This window comes from Aedes aegypti, chromosome 1 (assembly GCF_002204515.2).
Source record: "Aedes aegypti strain LVP_AGWG chromosome 1, AaegL5.0 Primary Assembly, whole genome shotgun sequence".
NCBI classification, from domain to species: Eukaryota; Metazoa; Arthropoda; class Insecta; order Diptera; family Culicidae; genus Aedes; species Aedes aegypti.
Window position 1 is genome coordinate 3,202,295 of NC_035107.1, and position 27,513 is coordinate 3,229,807.

General features: G+C 39.1%; 2 protein-coding genes and 2 long non-coding RNA genes across 6 annotated transcripts; 2 read left to right on the plus strand and 2 right to left on the minus strand.

Annotated features, from left to right (window-relative positions):
* Positions 1 to 534: 534 nt before the first annotated feature.
* Positions 535 to 1,299, plus strand: LOC110674349. 2 transcript variants are annotated; one of them, XR_002498780.1, is made up of 3 exons: positions 535 to 778; positions 836 to 1,160; positions 1,258 to 1,299. It is a non-coding gene; the product is annotated as an uncharacterized LOC110674349 (long non-coding RNA). The 2 variants fall into 2 exon arrangements; XR_002498779.1 differs by having other exon boundaries at positions 536 to 778; positions 855 to 1,160.
* A 6,949-nt stretch (positions 1,300 to 8,248) lies between these two features.
* LOC110674350 lies at positions 8,249 to 9,046 on the minus strand. The gene is made up of 2 exons (XR_002498781.1): positions 8,787 to 9,046; positions 8,249 to 8,723 (listed from the first exon to the last, which is right to left on the minus strand). It is a non-coding gene; the product is annotated as an uncharacterized LOC110674350 (long non-coding RNA).
* A 285-nt stretch (positions 9,047 to 9,331) lies between these two features.
* On the plus strand, positions 9,332 to 15,404 carry LOC5566228 (40S ribosomal protein S14). Of its 2 annotated transcripts, none has more exons than XM_001650566.2 (3): positions 9,332 to 9,461; positions 9,763 to 10,007; positions 15,010 to 15,404. In XM_001650566.2, exons 2-3 carry the CDS (start codon positions 9,771 to 9,773, stop codon positions 15,226 to 15,228), a joined length of 456 nt encoding a protein of 151 aa, XP_001650616.1. In that variant the 5' UTR covers positions 9,332 to 9,461; positions 9,763 to 9,770; the 3' UTR covers positions 15,229 to 15,404. The 2 variants fall into 2 exon arrangements, with proteins under 2 accessions (XP_001650616.1, XP_001650617.1); XM_001650567.2 differs by having other exon boundaries at positions 9,443 to 9,537.
* On the minus strand, positions 15,277 to 27,448 carry LOC5566227 (dynactin subunit 4). Its single transcript, XM_001650564.2, has 3 exons — positions 27,193 to 27,448; positions 25,925 to 27,132; positions 15,277 to 15,772 (listed from the first exon to the last, which is right to left on the minus strand). The coding sequence occupies exons 1-3, from the start codon at positions 27,319 to 27,321 to the stop codon at positions 15,544 to 15,546; spliced, it is 1,566 nt and encodes a 521-aa protein (XP_001650614.1). The 5' UTR covers positions 27,322 to 27,448; the 3' UTR covers positions 15,277 to 15,543.
* Between the last annotated feature and the right edge of the window lie 65 nt (positions 27,449 to 27,513).

A 27,513-nucleotide genomic window follows, 5' to 3' on the forward strand; every position in this document is an offset into this window, starting at 1 on the left:
ATTAGTGTGATGCAAATCTCGCCTAACAATTAAATAAAAGGGCCAATCCTCAGTTCGGTAATTGGGTCCTAAAATTTTTAATGAAATCTTGTTTTTATTTAATAACAAGAAAGAGCATGTTACTTCAACTACTTTATCAATTTTTCCCGCTCAAATAACGGCTTTATCATGTTTAAACTTTAATTTTAAAATTGGGTCCATAAATGAACCTTGACATTTTTGATCATGTTTGACGTTTGCTTAGTCGACAAAAACACCACAGGGCTTTTAGTTTGAACACTGGGGTTGTTCCTATCTGACATTTCGGAAGGGACACGGAAAACAAAATATACCCAAAACATGAGTTCAAGCCAAGGGGTGTGACAAAATTTAAAGAAAGGGCTCATTCATTTATTTCATAACGCCAAAAATAGCCATTTTTGACACCCACCCACCCCCTTGTAACGCTTTTTGTATGAAAATTTGGCAAATTTTGTATGAGCCGTAACATTATGAGGAAGCCCACCCACCCTCTAAAGCATTATGAAATTTGTGAATAAGCCAGGGGGTGGGAAACTCGGCTCACTTGAAATTGTGCCGAAATGTGCCGACTGTGCGAGAGTGAGCGATCAAATTAATATGTCACATTTGTCTGGTTGCACTGCAAAAACTGGCAACTATGATCGTTTCATGACAGATCTTTTTTGTTTATTTTTAAAAACTTCTGAAGCAACAACTGCAGTCTGAACAGCTTTTAACTCGACGGAAGCCGCTATTAAATTTTCTGAACATATTTTCGGTAAGTTTGAAGTACAGTTGTGTCTCAAACAACACATTACAACCTAATTATTAACAGGATTAATACAACGTTTCAGTCCGATGGTAGGGGAATCGTGTGGATGCCCACTAGGGCAACGGATGTTCAAGGGATGATTGCTGATGAAGAGATGAGGAAGTTCGGAACCATATTGAGAACCAATCTGCCCCTGTTTTATGAACTTCGATCAAACTCTTCAATGTCGTCTTAATCTACAATGCCACCGGAATCGATGACCTGGCAAGGATACTGGATATTACCAGACACGTAGTGATCGAGAAATGCGAGATCCTGGGCGGGATAGTTTACAAGATGGTACAGTGGCCTAAATCCAAATTCGTACAGGGCATTGATTTCACATCAAGTAGGTAAAAAGCTATGATATATCGAATATTTTATTATTATTATTATTATTTTTATTTCATATTTTTCCTTAACTTATACAATTTTATGGTATTAAGGGCTATTACTGAGATGTGGATTACCTTACAGCAGTGATATTGAACATGTTTAAACATTAACAATTAGGCCAAGCAACAAAAATTGACGAATAAGCAAAAATATACAGAAAAAAAACCTTAGAAATTACATGAAGGAAATGGACAGAGAGAGAAAAAGCCTAATAATATAGTATCACAGTTCTAGATGACCAATTTCTTGTATTAGGGGATTGTCAGAGGCGAAGCAACTAAGGCGAAATTTTGGCATCAGTCTTAGGAACCAATCGTCTACCAGCTCAATTTTGGCAAGTTGATGAACTTCATCGATGGGATGAGACGGGTGTAGATTCAGCATCATCTTCAGTAGGCGATTTTGTTTCACCTTAATTTTCTTCCGGTGACTTCGGGCACAGTTGGACTACGCAGGAAAACCGTACGTAAGCGTGGGCCGAAACACGGTTTTGTACAGTAGCAGCTTGATGTTGGGGTCCAAGCGAGATCGTCGGTTTATAAGTGGGTACAATGTTTTGATGAGCATGTCACATTTGCGAAGACAAGAGGTAACGTGAGTTCCAAAATTAAGCTTTTTGTCTAAGGTTACTCCCAGATACCCTACGGTATCTGGTCACGGGATATCTATGCCCCAAAAGATCAATTGATTTTGGGGCATGTCTCGGACTTCTTCGGCGAGTGAAGAATATTGCTTGGGATTTTAGCGCATTCACCTTCACCTTCCATTTTTTGTGGTATTGCTGGATAGTCTCTTGAGCTCGTTGAAGATTTTTCACGATTGCTTGTGCATCTCGATCGGAAGTTAAAAATCCGGTATCATCAGCGAAGCAATAGTAATTAACTCCATCGATTTTGGCGAGGTCAGCAGTAAAAATGTTGTACAGCGTTGGGCTCAACACCGAGCCTTGGGGAACACCGAAAGGCACTCCCATACGATCTGATGTACAGCCGTTCACCATGACTGCTATCGAATATAATTATCAAAAATTATAAACTGTTTCTATTCACATCCAAATTTGTTATTATGAAAAAGTATTGATTAAGTTTCTAAAATTAACTCAACTCCATATTCGTACACCTATCAAAATTCAAATACAGCACTTAAAACACAATTTCAATGCTCTCTATGATTATTGAATAACATCATTCAGTTGTGTTAGAGTATATTTGGATAATTTATGAGTGAACATATTTTGAGCATAAACAAATTTATGAAAAATACAACTTGTTCAATGATTTTTGTTATTTATAAAATCCACTAGGTCGAACAGTAACGCATTTTCTTGATTAGTTTTATGAATGAATTTTAATATTGTACAACACATTTAAGAATAACCATAATCCTTCATTTCAACAGAAACTATCTCAGTACTCACGAATGTCGCTCTTACAATGGATCCATCAACAAATATGTAAGCTAACTGTTAGACTTATTGGATTGTATAACCAAAATTAGCTAAAAAGGGGTATTTTCCTGGCAGTTGTAGTAAGTTTATCATCATCTGTTTTGAAATCTCATTCAAAATTGCTTAAGTATTCACTTTTTGCAGAAAAACCGAAGGTACGTGGAATACTGAGGAACAACAAAAAGTTCAGACGCCGCAATCATCAGCTCCTGCGTATAAGTGACTTCCGGATGCTGATATGTCCTTGCGGAAGCCTTCAAATACCAAGCTTATGATACCGCTGCGAAGTTTTGACGAGCCAACAGCGCGCAAATGCTGTTTCAATCCAGGAGGATGAATCCTAGCGGGGAAGTTCAGGGTGGTTCCGGTATAGTCAGATTAGGATTTACTACATAAATCGAGACCGCTCTGTCGAATTCATAACTTTTTTATTATCATTTCGATGTTTTTAACTTTAAAAGGAATATTTCGCAAATAAATTAAATGGCAATTAAATTACATCATTTGCTTCTTTTATTTTCAACCAAAATTTGTAAACAAATGGCTACTACTTTTTATTCTCGTTGCAACTGTTTCGGTATACAGAAATAAAACACGCGTGCTCTGTTACGCTAGAAATCTTCAACTAACTTTATTCAAGGGGTCCAATAATAACGCTTTGCTTACATGTAGTTAAGGGGCTTACCGAAGTAAAATTACATCGATTACAAGATTACAACATCTTCCCTTTTTCAAACAAAGAAAAGTAATTAACTCATAACGTAATCTTTGAACTTAGTAGGCATTTTAACTTCTCTCTTTGGTTTGTTCATCCTCTCGGGTTGTGGTGTCATTTTCGTGACAGGTGTCCCTAAATGTTTTCGGTTCGGTGAATGAACGGCAATTGCTGGTGCTTGCTTGGAACTTTGGTCGACTGATTGTGTCTCTAGCAAGGCTGTGTTCCTCCAAGCATCGCCAGGTGTTTCTGCGGAGGGTAATGAAGATGATAATTGCAGAGAAACATTTGGTGTTGGTTCTTCATGCGGATTCGATTCAGCGATAGGAAAACTAGAACCCCCAACATTCCTCGGTTTTACGTGTACCACATCCCTCCTATACGTCGTCCCGTTTCTTTCTACCAAATACGAGCGTTCACTGAGCTTATTCTTAATTTCAGCTGGCACCCAAGTTTTAGAGACATCCGGATTTAGTTGAACGAATACAGGATCACCAACCTCAAGAGAAGGGAGTCGGCGAGTTGACTTGTCGTACTGGTACTTCACCTTCCTTTTATTATCCTGGATAGCTTCTGGTACATTCTGAACGATTCTTGGCATAAGGTTCGTGGCAGACATGGGAACCTCACACCTCGTGCTCCGAGAGAATAACCTGCATACCGGGCTGGATCCAAGCTTGTTCGGTGTGTTTCTCCAGTTCAGCAGCATCAGCCATAAGTCCTGCTTCGAATCTTCAGCCTTCTTAATAAGCTTTTTTGCTATCTTTACAGAAGATTCGGCCTTCCCGTTCGCTTGTTGGTGGTACGGCGAGGATGTCACATGCTCAATGTCCCATTCTTTGGTAAATCGTGCCATCTCACTGTTGACGAAATTGCTCCCATTATCGGTCAAAATCCGTTGTGGTTTTCCATGCCGCGAAAAATTCTTCTTGCAAACATCCACCATTGTGTGCATCGTAAGATCTGGTAGCAAATCCAGTTCAAAAAAATCGGAAAAGTGATCTACCGTTACAAGAAAATATCTTGCCTTGCCCTTGTATGGAACCGTCAATACATCCATTGATATAAACTGGAATGGATGCACAGGGACAGGGTGCGTTTGCATAGGTGGCTTGCATTGGGATGCAGAAAATTTGGCACAAGTGGCACAAAGCGAGATGGTGTGCTTGATGTGATTCGACATTCCAGGCCAAAATATGTTTGCTCGTGCCAACTTGAGCGTTCCTTCTACACCAGAATGAGCGATGTGAACTCGGCCAATCATGGAACGCCACAATATTGGAGGAATAACTATCTTTTCATTTCGGAATACCAACCCGTCTTGGGTCGCCAACTCATCTCTATACTTGAAATACATTTTAGCATGACAAGGCACCCCATCAATGGATTTCGGCCATCCTCTGCGAATATACTCGGTCACACACTGAAGTCCTTCATCGTTAGCAGTATGGCGGATAATTTCAGAAATTCGTTCGCTGGAGATGTTAAGGCAATTTTGCAGTTGTACTTCTTCAACCCCAGCAAGAATTTTGTACACATGCTGCTTTGCCATGATACCATTGCTGTCAGAGTCGCTAGGTGCTCTTGATATGGCATCGGCCACTACATTGTCCTTGCCTTTGACAAATTGCAGAACCAAATTATACCGCTGCAAGGCCAGCAGCATGTGTTGCAAGCGCTTTGGTGCGGTGAGCAGAGGTTTTTCAAAAATGTTCAATAGCGGTTTGTGATCAGTTTTGATAATGACCTTGGGGTTACCAACGATCAACTGATCAAAGCGTGTACAGGCAAATACTATCGCCAGCAATTCTTTCTCTATTTGAGCGTAACCCTTTTCAGTTTTGGTGAGCGTTCGAGAAGCATATCCGACGACGCCCTTTTGCTGGTATACGGCTACACCCAACCCTTGGCAGCTGGCATCGCATTCTATTAACAACGGTTCGGTACGGTTATAATATTGCAATGCAGTGTGCTCGGAAATAGACTGTCTTACGTTATCGAACTCGGTCTTCTCCTCAGAAGTCCAGCGCCAAGTTGCATTTTCAGGAATGAGCTTCCTCAGAGAAACAAGTTTACTGCTCAAATTAGGAATATACCTCGCAAGGTAATTAGCCATGCCCACAAATCTGTGAACTTCTTTAGGTGACGTTGGCGCAGGGTAGTTTTGTATGGCTTCAATTTTCCGCATATCAGGTTTCAGTCCTTCGGAGGTAAGGACATGACCAAAGAAGTTGACGGACGTTTGGCACAAATTAAGTTTTGTAATGTTGAGTTTCACACCATTACTTCGAAGACGTATCAACAGATTTTCCAATCTTTGGTTATGACATGCCAAGGCTTCTTCAAAGTTATCCCCTGTTCCGATTATTAAAATATCGTCCGCCAAACATTCAATACCTTCAAGTCCCTGTAGCGCTTCTTGCAATTTTGCCTGGAATATTTCCGGCGCTGAGGAGATACCAAAAGGCATTCTGAGCCACCGGTAGCGCCCGAATGGGGTCCAAAAAGTAGTAAGCTTACTACTGGCTTCATCTAATACTACCTGCCAGAAGCCCTTTCTGGTGTCAACCGTTGAAAATATCATTGCTTTTCCGAGTTCTGGTAATATTTCATCCAATGTTGTAAACTGAAGGTTTGGACGCTTTAGGGCTTTATTTAGAGGAATGGGATCCAGACACAAGCGAAGAGAGTCCGACCCAGGGGTATTTTTCTTCACTATAACTAAGTTACTCACCCAGTCGGTGTGTTGGGACTCCTTCTGAATGATTCCGTCCTGAACCAGCTGATCTAACTTTCGTCGGAGATCCTCTCTGAAGCCAATTGGAATGCGACGGGGTGTCTGAATCACTGGCTTCACGGTTTTGTCAATTTCTAACCTGACGGTGCCTTCCATTTTCCCATATCCTTCAAATACATCCTGATAGTTTCGCACGATGTTTCTGGCTTCTTCTTGGTACTTGTCTAGCACTTGATACGCAGCTGAATCACGACGAACGGTGTTGCAAAAATTGACCAGGCCAAGGGTGGTACAAACTGCCACTGATAGCAGCGGTGGATGATTTATGTTCACCACCTGGAATACCATCGTGTATCGCCGGCCCTTATGCTGACACTGCACTTCAATTTTTCCCAGGACTTCGATCGAGGTGCCGTTGAAGGCTCGCAAACGGCACTTGGAAGCTTTCAACTCTGGATCAACTTCTCCTGACAATTTTTTCAGCCAGTCAATTCCGATTATACTAGCGCGGGCACCAGTATCCAGCTCACAGCAAACATTTTTCCACACGTTTCCAAACTTCAGTGAGAGTTCAGCCAAAACCGCACCTCCTGTGGCAGAATTATCCATAATTTTCCCAATCACAGTTTCTTCTTCTTCTTGGATCCAGATCTCTCGTTCTTCATCGTCATCAGCAGCCCGGATAGACCTCGCTTCCGATGTTGTTACCGCATTCACTCTTCTACCTTGCTTCGGCCTTCCAAATGATCCACTCGATTTACAGTCCTTTTGGAAATGATTCCTGCCACCACACTTATCACAACGTTTTCCAAAGGCCGGGCACGATCCTCGTTGGAAAGGATGTCTGCCACCACAAAACTTGCAAACTTGATCGGTAACCTTGTTGACTTCCACCGGCGGTTCCAAAGACAGCTGCTTTGAATGTCGTGCTGTAATTTCTTCCATCCTGCAAAGGTCGATGGCTTTCGTCAGGTTCACATCTGGCATGGTCAACATTTTCGCTTTCAAACTAGACCACTTGTTCGACGTCACTATTTTAAACACCATCATATCCTGCTCCAATGGACCAAATCGACACGGTTTTCCCAGCACCTTCAAACGACTCACGTATTCGTCGATTGTTTCTGTCGGAATCTGGATCGCAGAGAAAAACTCCAGCCGGTCAACAATAATATTTCGAACTGGCACTACCTTGTTCCTGATTGCTTCTAATACAGCTTCCGGAGACGATTTCTGCTGCTCACTTAACTCGAAATTGAAGTAACGCTTCAGTGCATCCGTTCCAACGACTGACAACAAAAAACTGACTTTCTTCTTATTTTCGGTTTCAGGCCAGTCGTTCATGCCGACAGCGACTGCATAATTTTTCCAATTGGATTCGAAGAAAGTAAAGTTCTCCTCCATATCTCCTTCCAAGCAAAGTGGTGGTGGTAACGGCACTGATTGGGAAGTCATATGTGCTGGTGACGCTGGATTCGGGATGGTTATCTGGAAATTTCCCATTCGTTCCGCCCAATAGGCGAAAATCTGATTTTGCTGCTTTAGCAGCTGCGCAATTTCTTCCGCCATTTTGATGAGGCTTGCAATGCTTTCGACCGCGATATTTATATACGTATTTCGCGCCGCAACTACGAAAAACTCGAACAACCGACGATTTATCGATTATATTGATCGCAAATCTGCTCAATTAACTTTTATTAGGCAGATTTCTCCACTTCTGACACCATGATTCGGTATACCAGAAATAAAACACGCGTGCTCTGTTACGCTAGAAATCTTCAACTAACTTTATTCAAGGGGTCCAATAATAACGCTTTGCTTACATGTAGTTAAGGGGCTTACCGAAGTAAAATTACATCGATTACAAGATTACAACAGCAACCATGAGGATAGTATGTATTACTATGCCGTTTTGCTGTCAAAACATAGTAGTCATAACCACCGTTTTGTCGTTCTAAAAACGAAACATGTTCTGCAAAAATCAAGTGGTAGTGTGGTTTTAATTTGACCCTTGATATAGTCAGCGTTACCATGTCTTTTTTATCAGTGTACAGGTGACATAGTAATGGATCGGTGATTGGGTTTAAATGTGATTGAATAAAATGCCATATTTGTATCCCTCAATGTACCGATACATGGTGATTTTAGATATCTAGCAATAAATTTGTTATTGTGCATACAATGTGACTGTTACTAACAATTTGAATTCGTTTGTTTTCATATATTTAAATCATTATGTAAAATCAGAAATTAGCAAACACTGACACACGACTTTTTATACGACTCCTTCGTAGCTTCCTCAGCTCCTTTGCCTATACTGCCGCAACATAGAACCACGGATCCATATTTAGCATCTCTTCCGATGGATATACCGCATGCCTGTTGTCCCTCTGTCTGTCTCTTTCAATCTTTTGGTTCATCATCAGCGGAGACCTACTAGGGCCAATCTTTTTCAGAGAAGTGGCATGCTTGCGGAGGAACGCGATCGTTGTTTGTCAATCATTGTCCCCTTGGCGGTCTCTTCAATTTATCGATATACAGATGGTAGAGCAGGGGATTGACCAATTCGGGAAGCTCGTTCGGAATCTTCGATAGGCATTCGATCATGTTTCATAGTCTGTGAATTGAATGGAAATTATATAATACATCGTCATATACTTCTGAGGGGGAGGGAACCTACTTGATAAAGTGCTAATAAATCTGAACCGTTTGTGCACATAGAAGATGTTTGGAAACAGGAAGCCAGTTGCGTTGAATATCTTTTTCTCGACGGCAGTATTAATTTCTTCAAAACAAACAAACTTGAACCGAACAACCAACAACAAAATTTCAGCTGTCAAATCTAATCGTGTGCAGAAAAAGAAGAAAAAAAGAAATAATTGGAAGGGTGCCCAGATGTGCGGTGCTGTGCCGAATAATGTGCCGGGCACAGTGAGCCGAGTTTCCCACCCCCTGGATTACTCAAACCATTTTTAACAATCCAAAGCTTTGAATTTATTATTGTCCAACATGAAAGCTACTGTTTGTGAAACATTGACCTTAACAGATACAAGAAAATTACTGTTTTGAATGTACGACAAACTGTGTTTTTCTATGCGGGAAGATCGGATGAAGAGAAAGTGATCTTGTTAGTTACGCCCTTATTCTACCACACTCTTATTTTTTGTAAACCGTGCATATGTTCAGTTTTCCGTGCACAAGAAAGGCCTTTTCGCCAACAGTTTCCGCTTTCCGCGCGTTCCATGTCAAATCGCAAACGTCAGTGACAGCCCGAAAAGCTCTTTCCGAAACGTCACCGGGCAACGAGCCTTTTCTACACTTCCGTTTCTCCAAAGCAAAACAGAGAAATTTTAAGGTAAAGCAAAATTTCGTGAATTTTAGTTGTTTTTTAAGTTGTTAGTTCAAAGTTTGGTGTGGAAAGTGAAAAGGAAGTAAGCTATTTACCGAGGATGGACGATTCGATGGAGGTGGCTGGTTTTTGAACGGGAAATCGGGCATAAATTTGTGATAGTCGTACCATGCATGAACCGCCGCTCGTCTGTCACCCTTCCTCGGAATAACTTTTGACAGGAAGCTTCTCCCTAACCTTGCAACGAACAAAGTTTTGGACCACTGAAATTGGTTGTTAATTGCGGATCTTCCCTTTATCATTTTAGCTAGCAGAATGGCTCCCCGTAAGAACAAAACCGTAAAGGAAGAGGTGCAGGTCTCGCTCGGTCCCCAGGTCCGCGAGGGTGAGATCGTCTTCGGAGTGGCTCACATCTACGCCAGCTTCAACGACACCTTCGTCCATGTCACGGATCTGTCCGGCAAGGAAACCATCTCCCGCGTCACCGGAGGAATGAAGGTCAAGGCCGATCGTGACGAGGCTTCGCCCTACGCCGCTATGTTGGCCGCTCAGGTGAGTTTATGGGGATTTAGATTCGATTGGGGTTGAAGACGTTGGACACAATAGTTCCTAAGACTAGGTACCATAGGCTTCAGAATTAAAACGAGTAGTTTAGGTCCGGTTGTGCAACTATCAGAACGAGATTATTTTCCTAAAAATAGAGATATTCCAGAAATTTGTCCAATGATTTTACGAGGAATTTGTGCAAGATTCCCGCTTTGAACATCTGCAAAAATTCAATCAGTAATTTTTCCAGAAATGCGTTTAGCAGGGCATTGACAAATGATCGATTCTTAAGGCTAAGTAGCCCGTCATTCGCTTTGGCAGCAATGATGACTTTTCAGCTTGCTTTTCAAAGTGATAAAACTCAGTCTTGATAGTTTATATTGACTTGAAAAAGTATCACTGTACGCGATAACATGTATAAAGTAGGCTGATACTTTTTCGGCCATGTCAGTAAAAAACCAACTGATTTTCTTTGATTCGAAATCGTGAGATGAATTAGAAACAATTATCAACGACGCGTACAAATTCCAATGACGGCCTACTTCGCTTTAATTTCATCCTTCTAAAAAGTCTGTGAAGGTCTTTGAAATATCTTTTTCAGCCAAAATTGCCTCAAGTCACTTTTCTGCTTGCAGTCAATCCTGGTGCAAAATACTATAAGCTCCACAGAAATCTTTAGAGGCGATTACGGTAATTCTTTACGAACTTCTCAAATTCCTAGAGAAAAAGCGTCATAAATTCTTCTAGTGTTTACTTCAGACTTTTCTTTTGGAATACCTGTAAGGACTCGTCCAACGATTTCTCTAAAATTTCCTCTGCCAATTGTCCAAGGAATTCGCCCAGAAGTTGCTCCAGCAATATTCCAGAGGAATTCCTTTAGAATTTGCTCATTGACTTGTTTGTGAGCACTACAATGTAATTCCAGTAATTTCCACAAGTATTACTCTGAAAGGTTTTGTCAGGTTACTACTCTAGGAGATCTTTCAATAAATCTTACAGAAATACATCCAAGAAAGTTCTTGAAGGTTTATTTTAGACTGCTCGTCGATATTTTTTTAGGTTTGGACTCGTTTGTTGCAATATTGACTTCTTCTACTATTGGAAATAGGTACTTCGACGGAAAAGACTATGTTGCCCACTTTAACACTATTTTTTGATTATTGTTCAGTAGTATATATGTTATAAAAAGGGCTAGTTTCTCCTTCCCGCTGGCTTATATAGTCAAACTTAAGTCCATGATTCAATTTTGTATACTTCGTCAAAGGAATCTCACGCATTCGGGAGATATTTGCGACACGAATGTTTGTTTCAAAATAATGCACCTACTTGTTGGAAGTAACATACAGAACCAAATTATAGTCTATGTTGACAACTGACAGTACTGATGTTATCTCCAAGTTAAATTTAAAATTAAAATATATTTTTACTAAATAATAGTCGCGTTCAAATCGTATACAGCCGCGATTGATTTCTTTATCTAAACTAAAGTTGGTCATTAAAATTAACATTATGTCATAATCTTACATGTACGTGAATGAGAATCATAGAATGTGCATATTGTAATTTTATATTTTGTCGTTCCAGTCGTATTTCAAGTTTATTTTGTTATATTCTGTAAGAAATTAATCTCCTTTTTTGTCTATTCAATAATCAATCTCAGCTTTGTATCATGAATGTCTTACTTTTCATAGTCATTATGATAGTGGACAGTTAGTTCTTTAGATAATGAATAATTAAGAGTCACGTTAGCCTTGTGAAACTAAGATATAAGAATTGATTGTCGTCAAATAAGATTGTCGTCACTTATTACTACTCAGTGATTCTACTAGTCATTTTGTTGAAAGCAATATTCCCTATTTCGATATGATAACGTTGTGTCTAGCTACCTAATAGTTAAAAGTGGCTACGGACCATTCTGGTTAGCGAAATGCAAACTGATCGTCACCAATAGTATTAATGTTTGTGTGAATATTACTCTGGCATTTCTGTCGGGAAGACTGAATTTTTTGAGGGCTTTTTGATAATTTTTTGGTGGAAATCCGGGCAAAAGTTAGGGAACGATTTTTGGCTGAACTTTTAAGCTGAGGTTTTTGTTGATGTTTTTAACGCCAACCAAGACGAATTTGTGAATGAAAAGATAGTTTCTACAATTATATTGGGCTGTACATAAAAAAAATGTCTAACCTACCTTTTGAAAGAATCACCCGAAAGAGATTAAGCGATCAAACAGATTAATTATTGATTTCCTTAAGAAATAGAACCCGGATTTTTTCGGGAGTTTCTGAAAAAATGTTGACATTTCCCTAAAAAAAAAATCTTCCATAATTCTTGGATAAATACATGGCAGAACTTCTTGACGGGGTTGGTAATCTAATGGCTACCGCTTCTGCTTCAAGTTCATACAAGCCCGTCCTTTTCCTCGTACTTTGTAGTTGTATCTTCCATTTGCTTCTATCTTCCACTCTTAATCTATCACAGTTGATCTTTTCAGTTCATATTTGCTAGAACCAGAGACTGACAAAAACGCCGTTTCTTACGCAGTCTGCTAACCAAGCAGCAAGCCTCTCTGCCATAAAATAACCACCCCTACACCTTCCCGCAGAAACTGGCGTAGATGCAGGGGTATATCCGGTCCACTGTGGGACCCAGTTTAATGCATCATCAATTCAATGCTTCCTTAGAAGAATGGTTGGGACGGATTATTTGAGGTATTCTTATCTCCTTTTTCTTATCTATATGTTATCTCCTGGTTCTTGTTTGGTTTCCTTTTGTTTCTGTTTGCTCTGTTTTTGGTTCCGTAATCCGGGGGCAAATTGATCACTTTTTCACAACTTTTTGTTATGTTATCCTTTATAAATCAAGTATTGTCTAATTTATTTCGGTAAAATTTATTTATTTATTTATTTATTTATTTCGTCAATCAATAGTAGACTACACATTTGCTTAATTCTATGTTGTATTATATCTTAAGGAATTAAAATATTGTCTTAGCTTCGTTCGCGACATGGTCAGATCAATTTCTGTGCAATGCTGATTATGAAGAGACACAAATCAGTACTTCATTATTCTCTATCAGTTTATTTAAACTGTTTTTTTTTATGAAATAAAGTTTAACATTTCATAGAATTAATTTTAATATCAAAAATTGAAAATGATCCATTGGGGCGAGATTGATCACTATATAATAAAGCATATTTTAAAATGTAAAATTTCCCTATCTACTAAATTTGGGTCACCTCAATCTGAAAATGATGTCAAAATTCTTACTCTTCTTTTTTTTTAGGGATTTCTTAAAATTCTGTACTCTCTGTTGTTGAGGATGTCTTCATATCCAAGCAGGAAATTCTCTAAGGAATGTTTCAGGAATTCTTGTGAACACTTCTCCTGGTTGAAGGTCGTAGACACAAAAGTCAATTTGGACAAATTGAGATGTAAAATTGTGAAAAATAATAGAACCGTTCTGGTGGGCTTCGATCCCACGACTCCCAATACGCTAGACTGGGCGCGTTATTTTCAAAACACCGTCGGTTGGTTAAGCCGTAACAGACATGACAACCCTAGTTGAGTTCTCCTGGTTCCTGTTTGTTTTTTTTTTGTTTCCGTTATCGTTTTGGTTCTTGTCTGGTCTCTTCTTTCAGACATGTGAACGTTGAAAGTTCAGTCGTTACCAGCCCTTCTCCAGGGATTTCTTAGGATTCTCTACTAAATTGTTGAGGATGTCTTCAAATCCAAGCCATAAATTCTCTGAGAAATGCTTTAGGAATTCCTCCAGAAATTAATTCGACAGGTTTTTCTAAAGTACCCTCTGATGTAATGTGTGTAACTTCTATAGTAGTCGTTAATGAACCCCTACAAGGATATCTGTAAGAACTTATGGATTTCCTAGATAAATTGCTTAGATAATTGAAAAAAATCAATAGCCTATTTTTTCAAATTTTCAAATTTTGTTTCTGAAAATATACTGCAGGATTTTCTGGAGGAATATCGAACGAAAACCTTGAAGAAATGTTTGTATAAATTACTGGAATAATAGCTGTAGTATTAAATGGGGTGAAATCTCAAATGAACTCTCGTAGAATCAATGGAAAAATCACTCGAGAAAGGTTAGTAGGAACTACAGGAGTAATCCTTGAATGAAATGCTGAAAAAGATCTCAGCGAAATTTCTAGAGGAACTACATGAGGCATTCCAGGTTGATTTATTAAGGAACTCCTGCAAAGGTAATAGATTTTCTCTAATAATGCCTGGAGAAATGTTTGGAAGGATTCTGGAAGTAACCGTGGATTAGGAGTTCATATGTAAATGTAAGTTATACTTAAACTGAAAAAATCGGAGTAGACATTATTGTAGGGTTCCTTGAAATAATCCTTGATCGGATTTCCATTTAATAAAGAAGTATTCTAAAGTTGTAGAATTTATTACAAAGAACTCCAGTGTTGAAGATTTCCTACAGAGTATCAACTGGAGAAATCGGCAAAAAGGATTAGTGAAAAACGTGTAATCATTGTGGATATTACTGATGGTAGCGTTAGCTGCTCAAGGATTTTCAGGAGCATATTTCGGAAGAATTCCACTGAAACATCTTTGAGGAATCTGTAAAGAACCTGTTAAATAGAAGCGTTATAATTTCTAAAGAACTCTTTAGACTTGTTTTTGCACAAGCGGCCATTGAAAGTAGAATAAAAAAAAAGTCCAGTTCTTAGATAATTTTGGTTAACAAAGATACTTTAGCGAACTTTCATTAAAAATAGAGATTTTTTAGGGAATTGCATTAGCATTGTGACCATGTCTCTAAAAAGAGATCTGCTATCATTCCTTGAATGTTCTACGCTAGTCACAATGATCCTTGTCAGGTATCTTTAATTAATAACCGGAAGTTTTTATAGTTAGAAAATTTTTTGAGCTGATGAATAGTAAAAAAACTAATAGACTTTATTACTTCGTTAAATGTAGTCAAAGGTAATCCATTCCTAACGCATTGTTTCCTACCTTCCCCTGTTCTTTGCAGGACGTCGCCGAGAAGTGCAAGTCCCTGGGAATCACCGCCCTGCACATCAAGCTGCGCGCCACCGGTGGTAACCGCACCAAGACCCCGGGACCCGGTGCCCAGTCCGCCCTGCGCGCTCTGGCCCGTTCGTCGATGAAGATTGGCCGCATCGAGGACGTGACCCCAATCCCATCGGATTCCACCCGCCGGAAGGGAGGTCGCCGCGGTCGTCGTCTGTAAGGCATACACCCTGGCGTGGTTCCTTTTCCTTGTTTTTTGGGGGTTTTCGCATTAGAAGAAGGCAAACATCAGCTGCTACTACTGCTGCTCATGCAGGAGAACTATTTCGAATGTGCGAAAAAGTGCGGAGATTGTTCGTATTGAATGAATAAATTCGGATAATATGAAAAACTAAAGCCAGTTGTACCAATTGATTACTGCGAAAGAAGCGGATAACTTTATTTATTAGGATTAAATATGAATGATTACAGCATTAAATAGTTTATTATAAATAATTGAGTGTGCTTGCTAAGACAACGCCCATTTCCAAGGGATTTAAGACGACGCAGCTTCCGATAGCTTTCCTAGTTTGACAAACACTCGGGTAGTGAGCGCCTGTTTTTGAGGTCCCTTCGTGGGAGTGCTGCTCTTCTCTACGACCGTGTTAACGTACGTGTACTGCAATGAAAATCCTATGACAATCTCGTTGTCAGCGTTGCAATCCTCGTTCGGTTGAACGGCCAATTTCATCGCGATTTGGTTCGCCTTACGCCATATAATGAACCTGAAAGAGAAATTGTCTCAATAAGCGTGTTTTCCACTAGAAGGACTGGTAGCAGCCTGTTTTCAAAGGCTTGGTCAATGTTTTAAGGTGAAACAGTATGCAATCTAACTTCTAAGATTGTACTAGAACTGCAAGGGCACTAATCTTGGATAATGAAGCATCCAGCAAGGAGGAACTTTTTATTTTGGCTTTGTACCCAAGCAGAAAGCTTAAACTAAGAAGATCAGGAACGTTTGCCTACTATTTCTCCAGTTTAGTGCCTTTGAAAATGCGAGTAAGGTCACAAGTCGGATAAAGAATCACTAGTCAGGGCTGGTAGCGGTTGAGTGACATAAAAATAGAAGCATTAGAGACCTTATGCACGAAAAAGGTAAACAAACAGGTTTTTTTTTTGGAATTCCTCATGACATTACGACTAGTACCTGTGTTTTTGTTCAAGCGGGCTGGTCACGACCATGTGTCTTCAAAACTGGGACTTTAGAGTTCGCATCTTTGAAAAATAAGAGCAAATAGAGATTGAACAATAATCTAAAAACGACTCCAAAGAGACCACATCTAACAAGTAGAGTTTTCAATTTTCCCGGGAATTGACTTCCCGGGAAACGGGAAATAAAATTATCATTTCCCGGGATCCCGGGAAATTATAAAACGTAAAAGTTATGCTAATTTGATGAAGTTTTTTGAAATAATGTCTTATTTTATGTATGTTTTATTTTAACCCATTGCATTTACACGATTGGTTCTCTCTTTTTATGAGTAATTTATTTATGTTCCTTCAAAAATATTTGCTTCGTTTTTTGCTAGGCTTTTTAACAAAAAAGTTTATAAAATTAAGCAAAATTAGATGTGGAGGTATCGTATGAAGTTCAAATAATATTTACCAACATTTAATAAATCTTTACAAAACTAAAATAAAAAACAAACAAGTAGAAACCTTGAAAACTTAACAATTCTACTCAAATCATGAAATAGATTATTCGAAAATTTCTTTATATTGTATTACCAACTAGTTGTCCCGGTAAACGTTATATTGCCAACCAGTAGGCAGTGAAGTAAGCCATGTAGAAATTACCTATAAAATGTCTGTGAAATACATCCCGTTTTGTTCCCTTTTTTCGGTTGGTTTTCACCAATATTTTAACTCACAAACACATCGTATCTCTTCTAGTGAGGACATTGTTTGGTATGATATGAAAAGTAAATTGTGCGATAGTTTTTAACTGAATATACATGGTCCATTTTGTATTTCAATAGAGCTTCCCGGGAACTACAGAAATTCCGGGAAACAGAAAATCATTTCCCGGGAAACGGGAATCTCGGGAAATCTCAATTCCCGGGAAATGTTCCCGGGATAGAAAACTCTACTAACAAGGCACTTCACTAAGGATATTTCTGAGTGTTGTTTTTAATTCCTTGTATTTTGCATATTTTTCCATGATACTCCCCAAAAATTTCATCACAAATTAATTAAGGTGTTTGGTCAAAGTTTGAGAAGATTTTTTTCAGGAGTTCATTTCAGCTAGACCTGTGCGCCGCCGCGCCACGCCGCCGCCGCCGATCCATTTTACGTTACGCCGACGCCGAATGAGGCATCGGCGGCGCGCCATATGCCGATCAGCACTTCGCCGCCGATTTTGTTTTTTCACGCCGATAAATAATTCGGCTTGTAAAATTTGATAATTTAATTAAAAAATGCTCTACAAAATAATTCAATGTTGCTTAAGGAATTCCTATAGGGATTCTTAAAGAAATTCATCAGATAATTTATCCAACAATTCTATGTATTTCTCTAGGGACTTCAGGAATTCATCAACTCTATCTGGAAACCTTTCAGAGATTCTTTAGGGATTTATCCTGGAATACATACACGGATTTCTCCTTGAACTCTTTCAGAGTTTCTTGTTCGAATTCTTTTAAATATTACTTTAGAATGTTTATAAGACCAGCAATTACTCTAAGAATGCGTCAGTAACCACTCAATGGATCTCAAAAGAATCCTCGATAAACATCAGTTGAATTTTTTCCAAGAGTTCCTCTAAGACACTACTAAGGAATCTTTATAGGAGGTCTTTCAAATATTCCTCAAATAATTGAAGCAGGTATATACCCAGAAATTATTGCAAAGAAGTTTTTCAATATTTTCTCTCAAATGTTTGTTTAGGGAATCCTCCAGTGAGTTTTTCCTAAAAAAAATTTTTATATTTCTAAGATTCCTCTGTCGTTTCTTGAAGAACGGTTTAGAGATTGTTTCTCCATTCCTTCTCGGATTTTTTTTCGAGGATCTGTGAGAATTCTTTAAAATATTCTCTCATAAATTACTTTAGAGATTTACCCTCGTCTTTTTTTGAAAACAATCGTGTTATAAAAGATAATCCAGGGATCTCCTAAACAAAATCTTGCAGGAATTCTTCTATAAACCTACAAAAAGAACCCTTCCGGAAGTTCTACATATGTTTCTGCACTCATTCCTCCAATTATCTATATAAGTAACACGTCAGAAATTTCGTTAGTAATTACTTCGAACGTTGTCATAGAGATTCATCGAGAAATTATTGCAAGGATTTCTTCAAGAATTCTAGAAGCGAAATGCAATTTCTCAAAGGATTACATAGATATATGCTACCTACGTTTCTTCATCGCATTAACGAATATGTAATCCGTTAGGGATTACTCTTTCACATGCTTCTTCTCCATCGACTTCTCCTGGACTACCACCGAAAATACTTCTTCGACTTTATCCGTCAAATGCTCATCTAATTTTTTTTTTCCAAGGAAAATACTTTAAAGGTTGTTCCAGGATTATCTAGTAAATTCTCCAGGATACTGTAATATCAAAAAATCAAATCAAAAATCAATTTTCTTTCAGAATTGTTTCCAGCTAATTCACAAATTTCTTCATCTTTTACGTGCATAAGCCAAATATCGCCTATGTAAATCTGTTCAAAAATAATCATATTGCACTAGTTCATAAATTTCTCCACATTAATCCTTCAAAAAAAGTGAATCTTCTAAAAATACTTTCTCTAATAGTTTTTCCAAGTATTCTTCAAGTTTTTTTTTTTCAACAGGAAATTTAACCCTCTAATACCCAACCCCGCCTTTAGACGGGGTACACTTTGGAATTTTGTGTATTTTTTCGTAGCTCGGAAATCAAAATGATTTTATTTTTGGCTTATACCTTGACTCATGACACGCATATAAGAAAAGGTTTTTATGACTTTTGAAACTTTTTTGTATTTTCAGAAATTGTTTGAAAAATTGCATTCTTATATAACCTACAAATGCCTGGGCTTCATTTAACGTGTAATATAAAAAATCGTACCTTTTATATTTTTCTACGATCACAAACGAAGAGCCTGGTGGTACACTGGAAAACATTCTGTGGTAAAAATTACTATTGTAGCTGACTACGCCCATTCTTGAAACTACCATGGAATTTCAGACCAATTTACTATGTTTACGGTACATCCCACCACATTCCTGGTACATTTGACAGAAAAAAAAAAATACAACAATCTCATTTCGACAACAGGCATGGTAAAATCAAGCGCATTTCTGGTCTGCTGAAAATTGCCGGTGCGAGCGCTTAAGTTAACCCCCTAAAATGGTAGCTTTTACCGCACATTTTTTTGTGTGTATTAAAAATTATTTCAAACCTGTTTTTCCGTTAGTTACACGGAAAATAAAATACGCTCCGAAAAAAAATTAAAAATTTAATATTTTTCAAAATAACGTAACAATTAAAATTTTTATTATTGCCAAAAATCAACAACTATAAAAGGCTTCAAGAAAAAATGAAAAAAGCTAGGGATGTTCAAAAATAAAAATTATAAAAATCAAAAACCAAAATTAAAAAATTTGCGAATAAAAATTAGAGTGCCTGTAAACAAGAGTGACGTCATGTTCCAGTTTTGACAGGTCTCCTACTCGATTGGAACGCGGATTTGTATGGAAATGACAGTTCGCCGCTGTTCCAATTTTGACATTGACGCCACTCTTATCTAGATCCACTCTGATAAAAATAAATAAATGCCCAAAACGTGTTTAGAACGATTTTAGATAACGAAAAATAATACTTAAATCGAAAATAAAAATTTGGGTATTAGAGGATTAATCTTGTTTGCATTTTTTTTAACTAAACCAAATATTCAATTAACAGCCACTCCAAGGACTACTCAAACCATGGATGGATACTTAATTATACTTCTTTAGGTAATACTCCTGAAGATCTACCAGCAAATGCTCAATACGTTTCTTCAGGGGTTCGTCCAAAACATCTCTAGGGATTCTGCGACGATTTTCTTCAACATATGGACTAAGGATTTATCTCAAAACTCGTTCGGTAGCACTTACAATGATGCTCATAAGATTTTTTTTCTTGTATCTCTGAAGAGGCTCCTCCTAAATTTGATTTTTTTACATGATTACTTTGAGAATTCTTCAAACATTCGTGTAAGAACTTTTCGAAGAGTTCTCCCAAAAGTCTAGCAAAAAATTTCCAAACATTCTTCTTATACAAGTTTTCCAATAAATCATATACATTTTTCTGTGGTAATTTCTCTAAATATTCTTCCGAGATTCTTTCAAATTCTTCGAATATTTTTCCTGGTTCTTAATTATTTTCTCAAGGATTCATCTACGAAATATTTTTAGATTTTGTCCGAAGATAAATATCAATGATTTTTTAAAGTCTATTTGGTTAATATCCCATCATGGAATGTTTCAGGAATTTTCTACCAAGACTATTTTCATAAGTTTTCTTGAAAGGATTTCACCATAATTTTTTTTGAAAGGATTTCAGCATTACTTTCATCATAAAGTTTGTTTAGGGTCTGTTGCAAATATTTCTTCAGAGATTTTTAAAGATTCGAGAGAAGCGAATATGGGATATCAATTTCAATCGCTGTATTATATGAATTTTTGTGATGGTGCATAAACTGTTACATAGTTTTCATTGTAGTTTGTATTCATGTTCCCAAATTTATATAGCGCTAAACGCGATTTCAAATTTTCGGTATGATCTTAGGTGTTGGGTTGTGAATTCGAATCTCAACGCTAGATATTTTTTTTTAATTTTCTCGACATTTCAGGGCATAGAGTATTCCGGAGGGCTTCCTTAGCCTAATGGCAATGTCCGCCATGCCGAAGGAGTCTGAGTTCGGTCCCCGGCCAGTTCTGGATTTTTTTTTTCGTATAGGAAATGTACACTCCCGTGCAAAAGTTTGGGTTCACCCCCTCAAAAACATACAAAAGTGTTCTGTCCATATCTCTGTGATTACACGTCCAATTGAAACTCTTTAAGCCGCATTCGAAAGGCAAAGAGTTATTCTTACTTCGTATGTATTTTTACAAAAACATTTTTTGAATTTTGTATACTAATTTTTTACTTAAAATTGTGACATTTTTCAAAAAACACACTGAAAATTCATATTCAATTTCCTTAGCATTGGGTCGACCAAAATTTTAAATCAAAGTGTCATTAGAATCGTAATCTTATATTCTTTGAAGAGACCCCACGAAATTTTTGCGGAAAAATCTGGAAAGTAGTCAAAATCAATGAAACAGTCAGTCAAGTCATCGTGCAAAAGTTTGGGTTCACCTGATCCGCATGCACATCATTTTTGTCAATATCTCTGCCATTTTTCAACCGATTTTAACAGTTTAAAGCTTTTTTGAGCGCAAATAATGGCGCGTACATGATCGGTTTGAGATTTCACAGATTTAGGTAAGTTCAGGTGAACCCAAACTTTTGCACGATACACCATACTGAGGGGTGAACCCAAACTTTTGCACGATGACTTGACTGACTGTTTCATTGATTTTGAATACTTTCCAGATTTTTCCGCCAAAATTTTGCATCGAAATGAAATCGAAAAAGATTGTCGCTCGGTACCAATTAGAGCATAATTGGAAACTATCAATGCTTTGTTGTAAAACGAAATTTCGAATTCTGGTTTACATCGATTGTGACGCAGTGACGGTTCGAATCCATGACCTCCCACCGTCGATGAGTCAAGTTTACCATTGCTGACCACATGATGAAGTTTGGAGAGGTAATCTCCATTAGAAATGAGAAGTGGAAGCACTAATTTCCCAGTGTTTCAAACGGAGTGCGAGTATTCAGGATGAATTTACTTCGAGAAATTCCATCGTTCATCACTATAGAAAATGAACTTACTATATTCTCTTATATCGGCCAGTCCAAATCATACCGCCAGAAGATGCGATACGGCAGCAAAACCGGTTTCACTGGCATCGACAAACGTATGTAACTCGACTTTGCAGTTGGAAATATGTTCAAGGTGGTAGCACCGAGGTACCTGTATACTTTCAACTCAGGAAGCACTCGTAGCCAGGTTTGCCACTTCAAAAACAAAGTATCGTTGATTTCCTCGTCCCATTGGATTCCAGAACGCCAATTTTTCTGTACTAAAACCATCAAGTAGATGGTAGGCAATGAGGCCTAGCGGATCAAAAATCGACATAAATATTTTCAGTACCTTCCGTTTTATCGGTCGCCTTTGGCCTGTTGAATGCGCTTTGTCGTAGCGGGTCCAGCCTACTCTATATGTGAACGTGTCCTTTTCAGTATACCAACAAAGTCCTAGGACTTTCTCAGTTGTAATCTCAGCAGACAGATCAAAATTCTTTATCTTCGCACCTTCCTCTCCTTTTGACCGTAGGACTGCTGAAGGCTTGCTTATCCAGTTGCGGATCTCGAACCCGCTTTGGGAATGGATGTTTTTTACTTGCTGCCTCTTCTTCCGTCTTTACGCTCACCAACATGTCGTCCACGACACTGTAGTACAATGCTAACGTGGGCATGCTCCAATCCAGTCAACATTCATGGCTGTGCACAGTGTTCCTTCATCATCTTGACATCCAGAGACTGCCGTGGTAGCTGTAGCTCCTTTACTGTTCGCACCTCATCAAGTTTGAACTTCTTCGCTCCGTCGTACGTGCCTGCGATTGAAAGACTGATAACACGGGAATCTGTCTCGCAACGCTCGGTGCATATTATGGTTATGTCGTACGTGTCCTATCCTAATAAAGTCTTATGTCTTCAATTCGTTACTTACGTTTAGTATAGTGATCCTTTATATAAAGGATCACTAGTTTAGTCCCTTTAACTAGTCGTTTCGTCTGTCTTTGTCTTAGTAGCAATGGTTTGGAAAACTGGGTAATTAGATACAGATTAATGATTGATCGTAAAAAAACTTCTTGAAATTCAGCCTTACCGGTCTTATAGTAATTCAGGTTCAAACTCTAGGTTAGAAATATTTCAAAGATTATCAAATTAGTCGGATAGGCAATTAATTTTAAGTACAAGGTTGCTGTATTGAAGGTGCGCGCTGGCAACTATGTGTTCGCCAACAGGTACTGTAAGGGAACGGCGAGAGAAATTGGGTTAGATGTTGAAGAGGGCATACCATATGAAACAGTATTACTTGAAAGGTCCTTCTTTGTGGCTAACGTTTCGTTTGGGAACGGCTTGGCGTGTTGTTCGAATAACACTACCAAGCCAACCAAAAGGAAGGCGGTTTCAAGTGCCCTAAAACTGTTTGGTGATCTAGCAGGTTCTATCGAGCGGTGGCTTATATTTGGAGAATCATTTCACAGTCATGGATGGTTTGTTTCCAAAGCTCTTAAGGCTTTTCTACTGAAGTATTATCAGAGTTTACTATAGAATTTGTCTTAGATATACAGTCATCTCTCCCTAACTCGATATTGAAGGGACCACCGAGTTAGGGAGGTATCGAGTTACAGAACACAAAACCAGTGCAACTGCGATCCATCGGACCATCGAGTTAGCCATGAAAATCAACTTTTACTATGGTTCTCTAACTCGATATCGAGATACGGAATATCGAGTAAGGGAGAGTTATCTGTACCTCTTGCAGTTTTTGAACATCTTCTCCAATAATTTTTGAATGTCAGGGTTAATAGTCTATGTCTAATGGCTATCGTTTCTGCTTCTAAGAAAGAGGTCGTGTGAGCAATCCCAGGCCCGTCCCTTTCTCATATTTGTAACATTATTTTTCAGAAGCTTCTTCTTCTTCTTGGCATTAACGTCCTCACTGAGACAGAGCCTGCTTCTCAGCTTAGTTGGGTTCATTCTACGAGTGGCGTGAGGTGAGAGTTATCGGTCTCGTATGGACCGATGCACGAGTTCACTAGTTTGACGTTTGAGCGGTGCCGAATTCACTGGTTGCCATGGTCACATAAATAACACGGCACCGCTAAAACGTCAAATAGTGAACCCGTGCATATGTCCATAGCGAGGTGACAGTACTCGACTCGAGTGAAGTGACTCTCCATTTGATTAACACAGCGAGTCACTTCACTCGAGTCGAGAATTGTCACCTCGCTATGCGAAACCGACAATAGAGTGATGCAAATTTTGAAATTTTGGCTCCCCTATGCTTAAACGACTTTTATTATGGAACATAGCATCCTCCCAAAGTTTGAAATTAATCGGAAGAAATTTGACTGTGCACTAGCCATTTGAAGTTTACATGGAGATTACTATGGACAACACCATCCTTTTGTGTTCGGCCCTCTATCTCTTCGTCATAATGTTTTATGGAAAAGTAAATACAATCTTCTCATGGGAAATCCTTTCAGCTACGGCAAAGTTGTAGCTGGGAAAATTTCACATGAGAAGAGTTTTTTTTTCACTTTTCCATAGATTATTATTTCGAGCAGTGAGAGGACTGAACACAAAAGCTTTGCCTTTTTCATAGTAATTTCCATATAAACTTCAAATGGCGTGTGCACAACCAAATTTCTTCCAAATCACTTCAAACTTTGGGAGAATGATTTTTATCATAATTGACACCGTTTAAGCATAGGGGAGCAAAAATTTGCATCAGTCTAACCGACAATTCTCACCTCACGCCACTCGTATAATAAACCCAAGTGTTCTTATGCGCACTTGCACAGTTACTAACTGAAAGATCTTGCCAAAGTTGCCACTTTCGCATGCGTATATCGTGTGGCAAGTACGATAATACTTGCCCAGGGAAGTCAAGGAAATTTCCATTACGAAAAAATCCTGGACCAGCCGGGAATCGAAACCAGACACCTTCAGCATGGCTTTGCTTTGTAGCCGCGGACTCTCACCACTCGGCTAAGGAAGGCCCCCTTTTTTCAGGGATGTGTACAATTCCCTGGATACATCCCTGAAACAAATCCTGGATAAATTCTTTAAGTACATCCTCGAGAAATCTCTCACATAATTTCTGGAGGAATGAAGTTTAGGAGAAGTATCTGAAGTAATTTCTGAAAATATCCTTAGGAAAGTTCCTGGTTGAAATAAAAGTAAAAAAACCTGAACGACATTTTTGAACAAAATCAAGGAAATTATCGCTAGAAAGATTACTGCTTGAAATCATGGAGATCTCTTAAACGAAAAACTTAGACGAACTGTTAGCGAAATCGCTTGATGAAGTCTTGGAGGACTTATGGTTTTCTTGAGAAGTTTGTGAACAAACGTTGGACGAATTTCTAAAAAAAACTTGGTTTTCTCTAGAGTAATTTTTGGGGTTATTCTCTAAAACAATTCCGGTTCAACTTCCCAAGTTATTTTGAACGAAATTTCTAAAGAGGCTCAAAAAATAATCAAAAATAATGGATTTCTGAAGCAAACTTTAGACAAACATTCGAATTAGTTTATGATGTAACCGATGTAACTTCTGGGATAAATCTTGAAAAAAAGGATGCAGTAATACTTAGGGGTCATGCACAAATTACGTCACGCTCCAAAAGGGGGAGGGGGTCGAGCCAAGTGTGACAAGCCTTATAAAATTTTCGGAAGACTCATACAAAAAGTGTCGAAAAAGTTGAAATTTAGCGTGACATCATTTGTGTACCATCCCTTATAGTAATATCACGAATAGTACTTTAAAAAAAACGTTAAGAATATCCATGGAGAAATGTCTGGCAGGATTCTCTGGAAAATTCTCATGAAAACTCCTGTCCCCAGGTTCCTGTTAGGATTATTTTTGTTTCTTGATTCCTGTTTAGTTTCTTTTCAAGCCTCTTTTGGTGCCTGCTCCTTCTCTTATGTGATAACTTTTTTCAAGCATGAGGATTCTAAAATTCCTATTTTCAATTTTAAGCCCTGCCCTAGATCCCGCATGCTCAACTTACTTGGGATCCTCCTGCTGAGATTGCACCACTTCATCGAACTCGGCCGAATCATCGCGATGATTGATAACGAACGACGAATCCGGCAGCCTGAAGCTGCCATTGACCTTCGCCTCGACCATCCTCGGATCCTCCATGAGCGAAGCCTGTTTGGTCAGGCTGCTGGTACTCAAACCGCTTATCATCAGGGAAGACGAAGCACTACTACTCTCGGCGGCCAGTTTGAGTTCATCGATCATTAACTGCTCTTCGGCTTCCATTGGAAGTTCCATAATCGTAATGGTCATGTCATTTATCGTAGGGTTTATGATTTTAAGTGTTAGGAAAGAATCTTGGCCCTTGATTAGGGGCTCGCAACGGACGAATCTCACTTCCGGGACGTGATAGGTTGCGAACATGGCGATACGGTACTTGATCGAGCTGGGATTGTATTCCGATTTGATGACGTTATGATCGCACTGCCGGCAGCGCAGAGATCGCTTTATCGAGAGCAACTTATGCTGTGGGAACAGCTTGTTAACCGTGACCGGCTGTTTGGCCGGATGAGCCAAGCGCTGCTCCAAAGTGGATATTTTCTTCAGGGTCAATTCCTTGGTGAAGATATCTGCCGGAAGACCGTCGACCGTTTCACTCGCAACGGATTTGTTGATCGCCAAAGGTGCGGACTTAAGCTGAGCTTTGCTATCAGCCCATCCCATTTGGCGCCGGATCATGGCCACGGTCAACCCGGTACGGTCCGTCATGCTGGGAAATTTGCTCTGCTTGGGAGTCTTTCGCCGCCACAGTTCCTGTTTCTCTTGCTTCTCGTGAAGCACAACCGATTGGTAATGTTCTAGCAATAACGCAAATCTAGTCGCATTCGCATACTCCGGTTCTGGCCACTGTCCCGTGGCAACGGGCTGATCCGGAATGCCCACATCCCTTGTATTCCAGCGACAGTGCAAGCAAGACAGATAGTACAGCTTTCTGGCAATTGGCTTCCCCGGAGAAGGCTCCGGAGTGCTCTCCTTCTTGACGCCATTCCCACCAGCATCGCTTTCCGTTTTAACCGCTTCCGGAGCTGGAACCTGGATTATCGTATTCGCCGCCCGAACCGAAAGCGTATGCTGACAGCTGGGACAGTTGAAGCAAGTGTTGCACCGGTTTTTCCGGATTTTGGCCTCGGACGACGGAATGTTCTCCAGACAGTTGGAGCAGAAATGCGAGTCCACCTACAAGAGGAAAAATGACATCATCCATCGGGAAAGTAATGGAGCTACTTCAACAATTACCTCATGACAAACGCAGAATCCACAGCGGAGCTTCATGCAGTAGCGACAGAAGTACAGCTTTGTCAGCGGGTTCAGCAGCCCGCACACGCACGCATATTCGACGACGTTGGGTAACATGAAAAATGCCATTTTTTCGTTTCGTTTCGAGGGAATTCAGTGAAAATTTTAAGCGTAAACACTTTCTTCTGGTGAAAAATTTTACTTTCACGACGACGACGATTTTTTTTGTTTTGATTTTTACGAACTGTCAAACTCATGACGCGCGATGCTGGATTTATATTTCCAAAGGGTCTAATCAGTATTCATTTGGTGAGTGTGGGC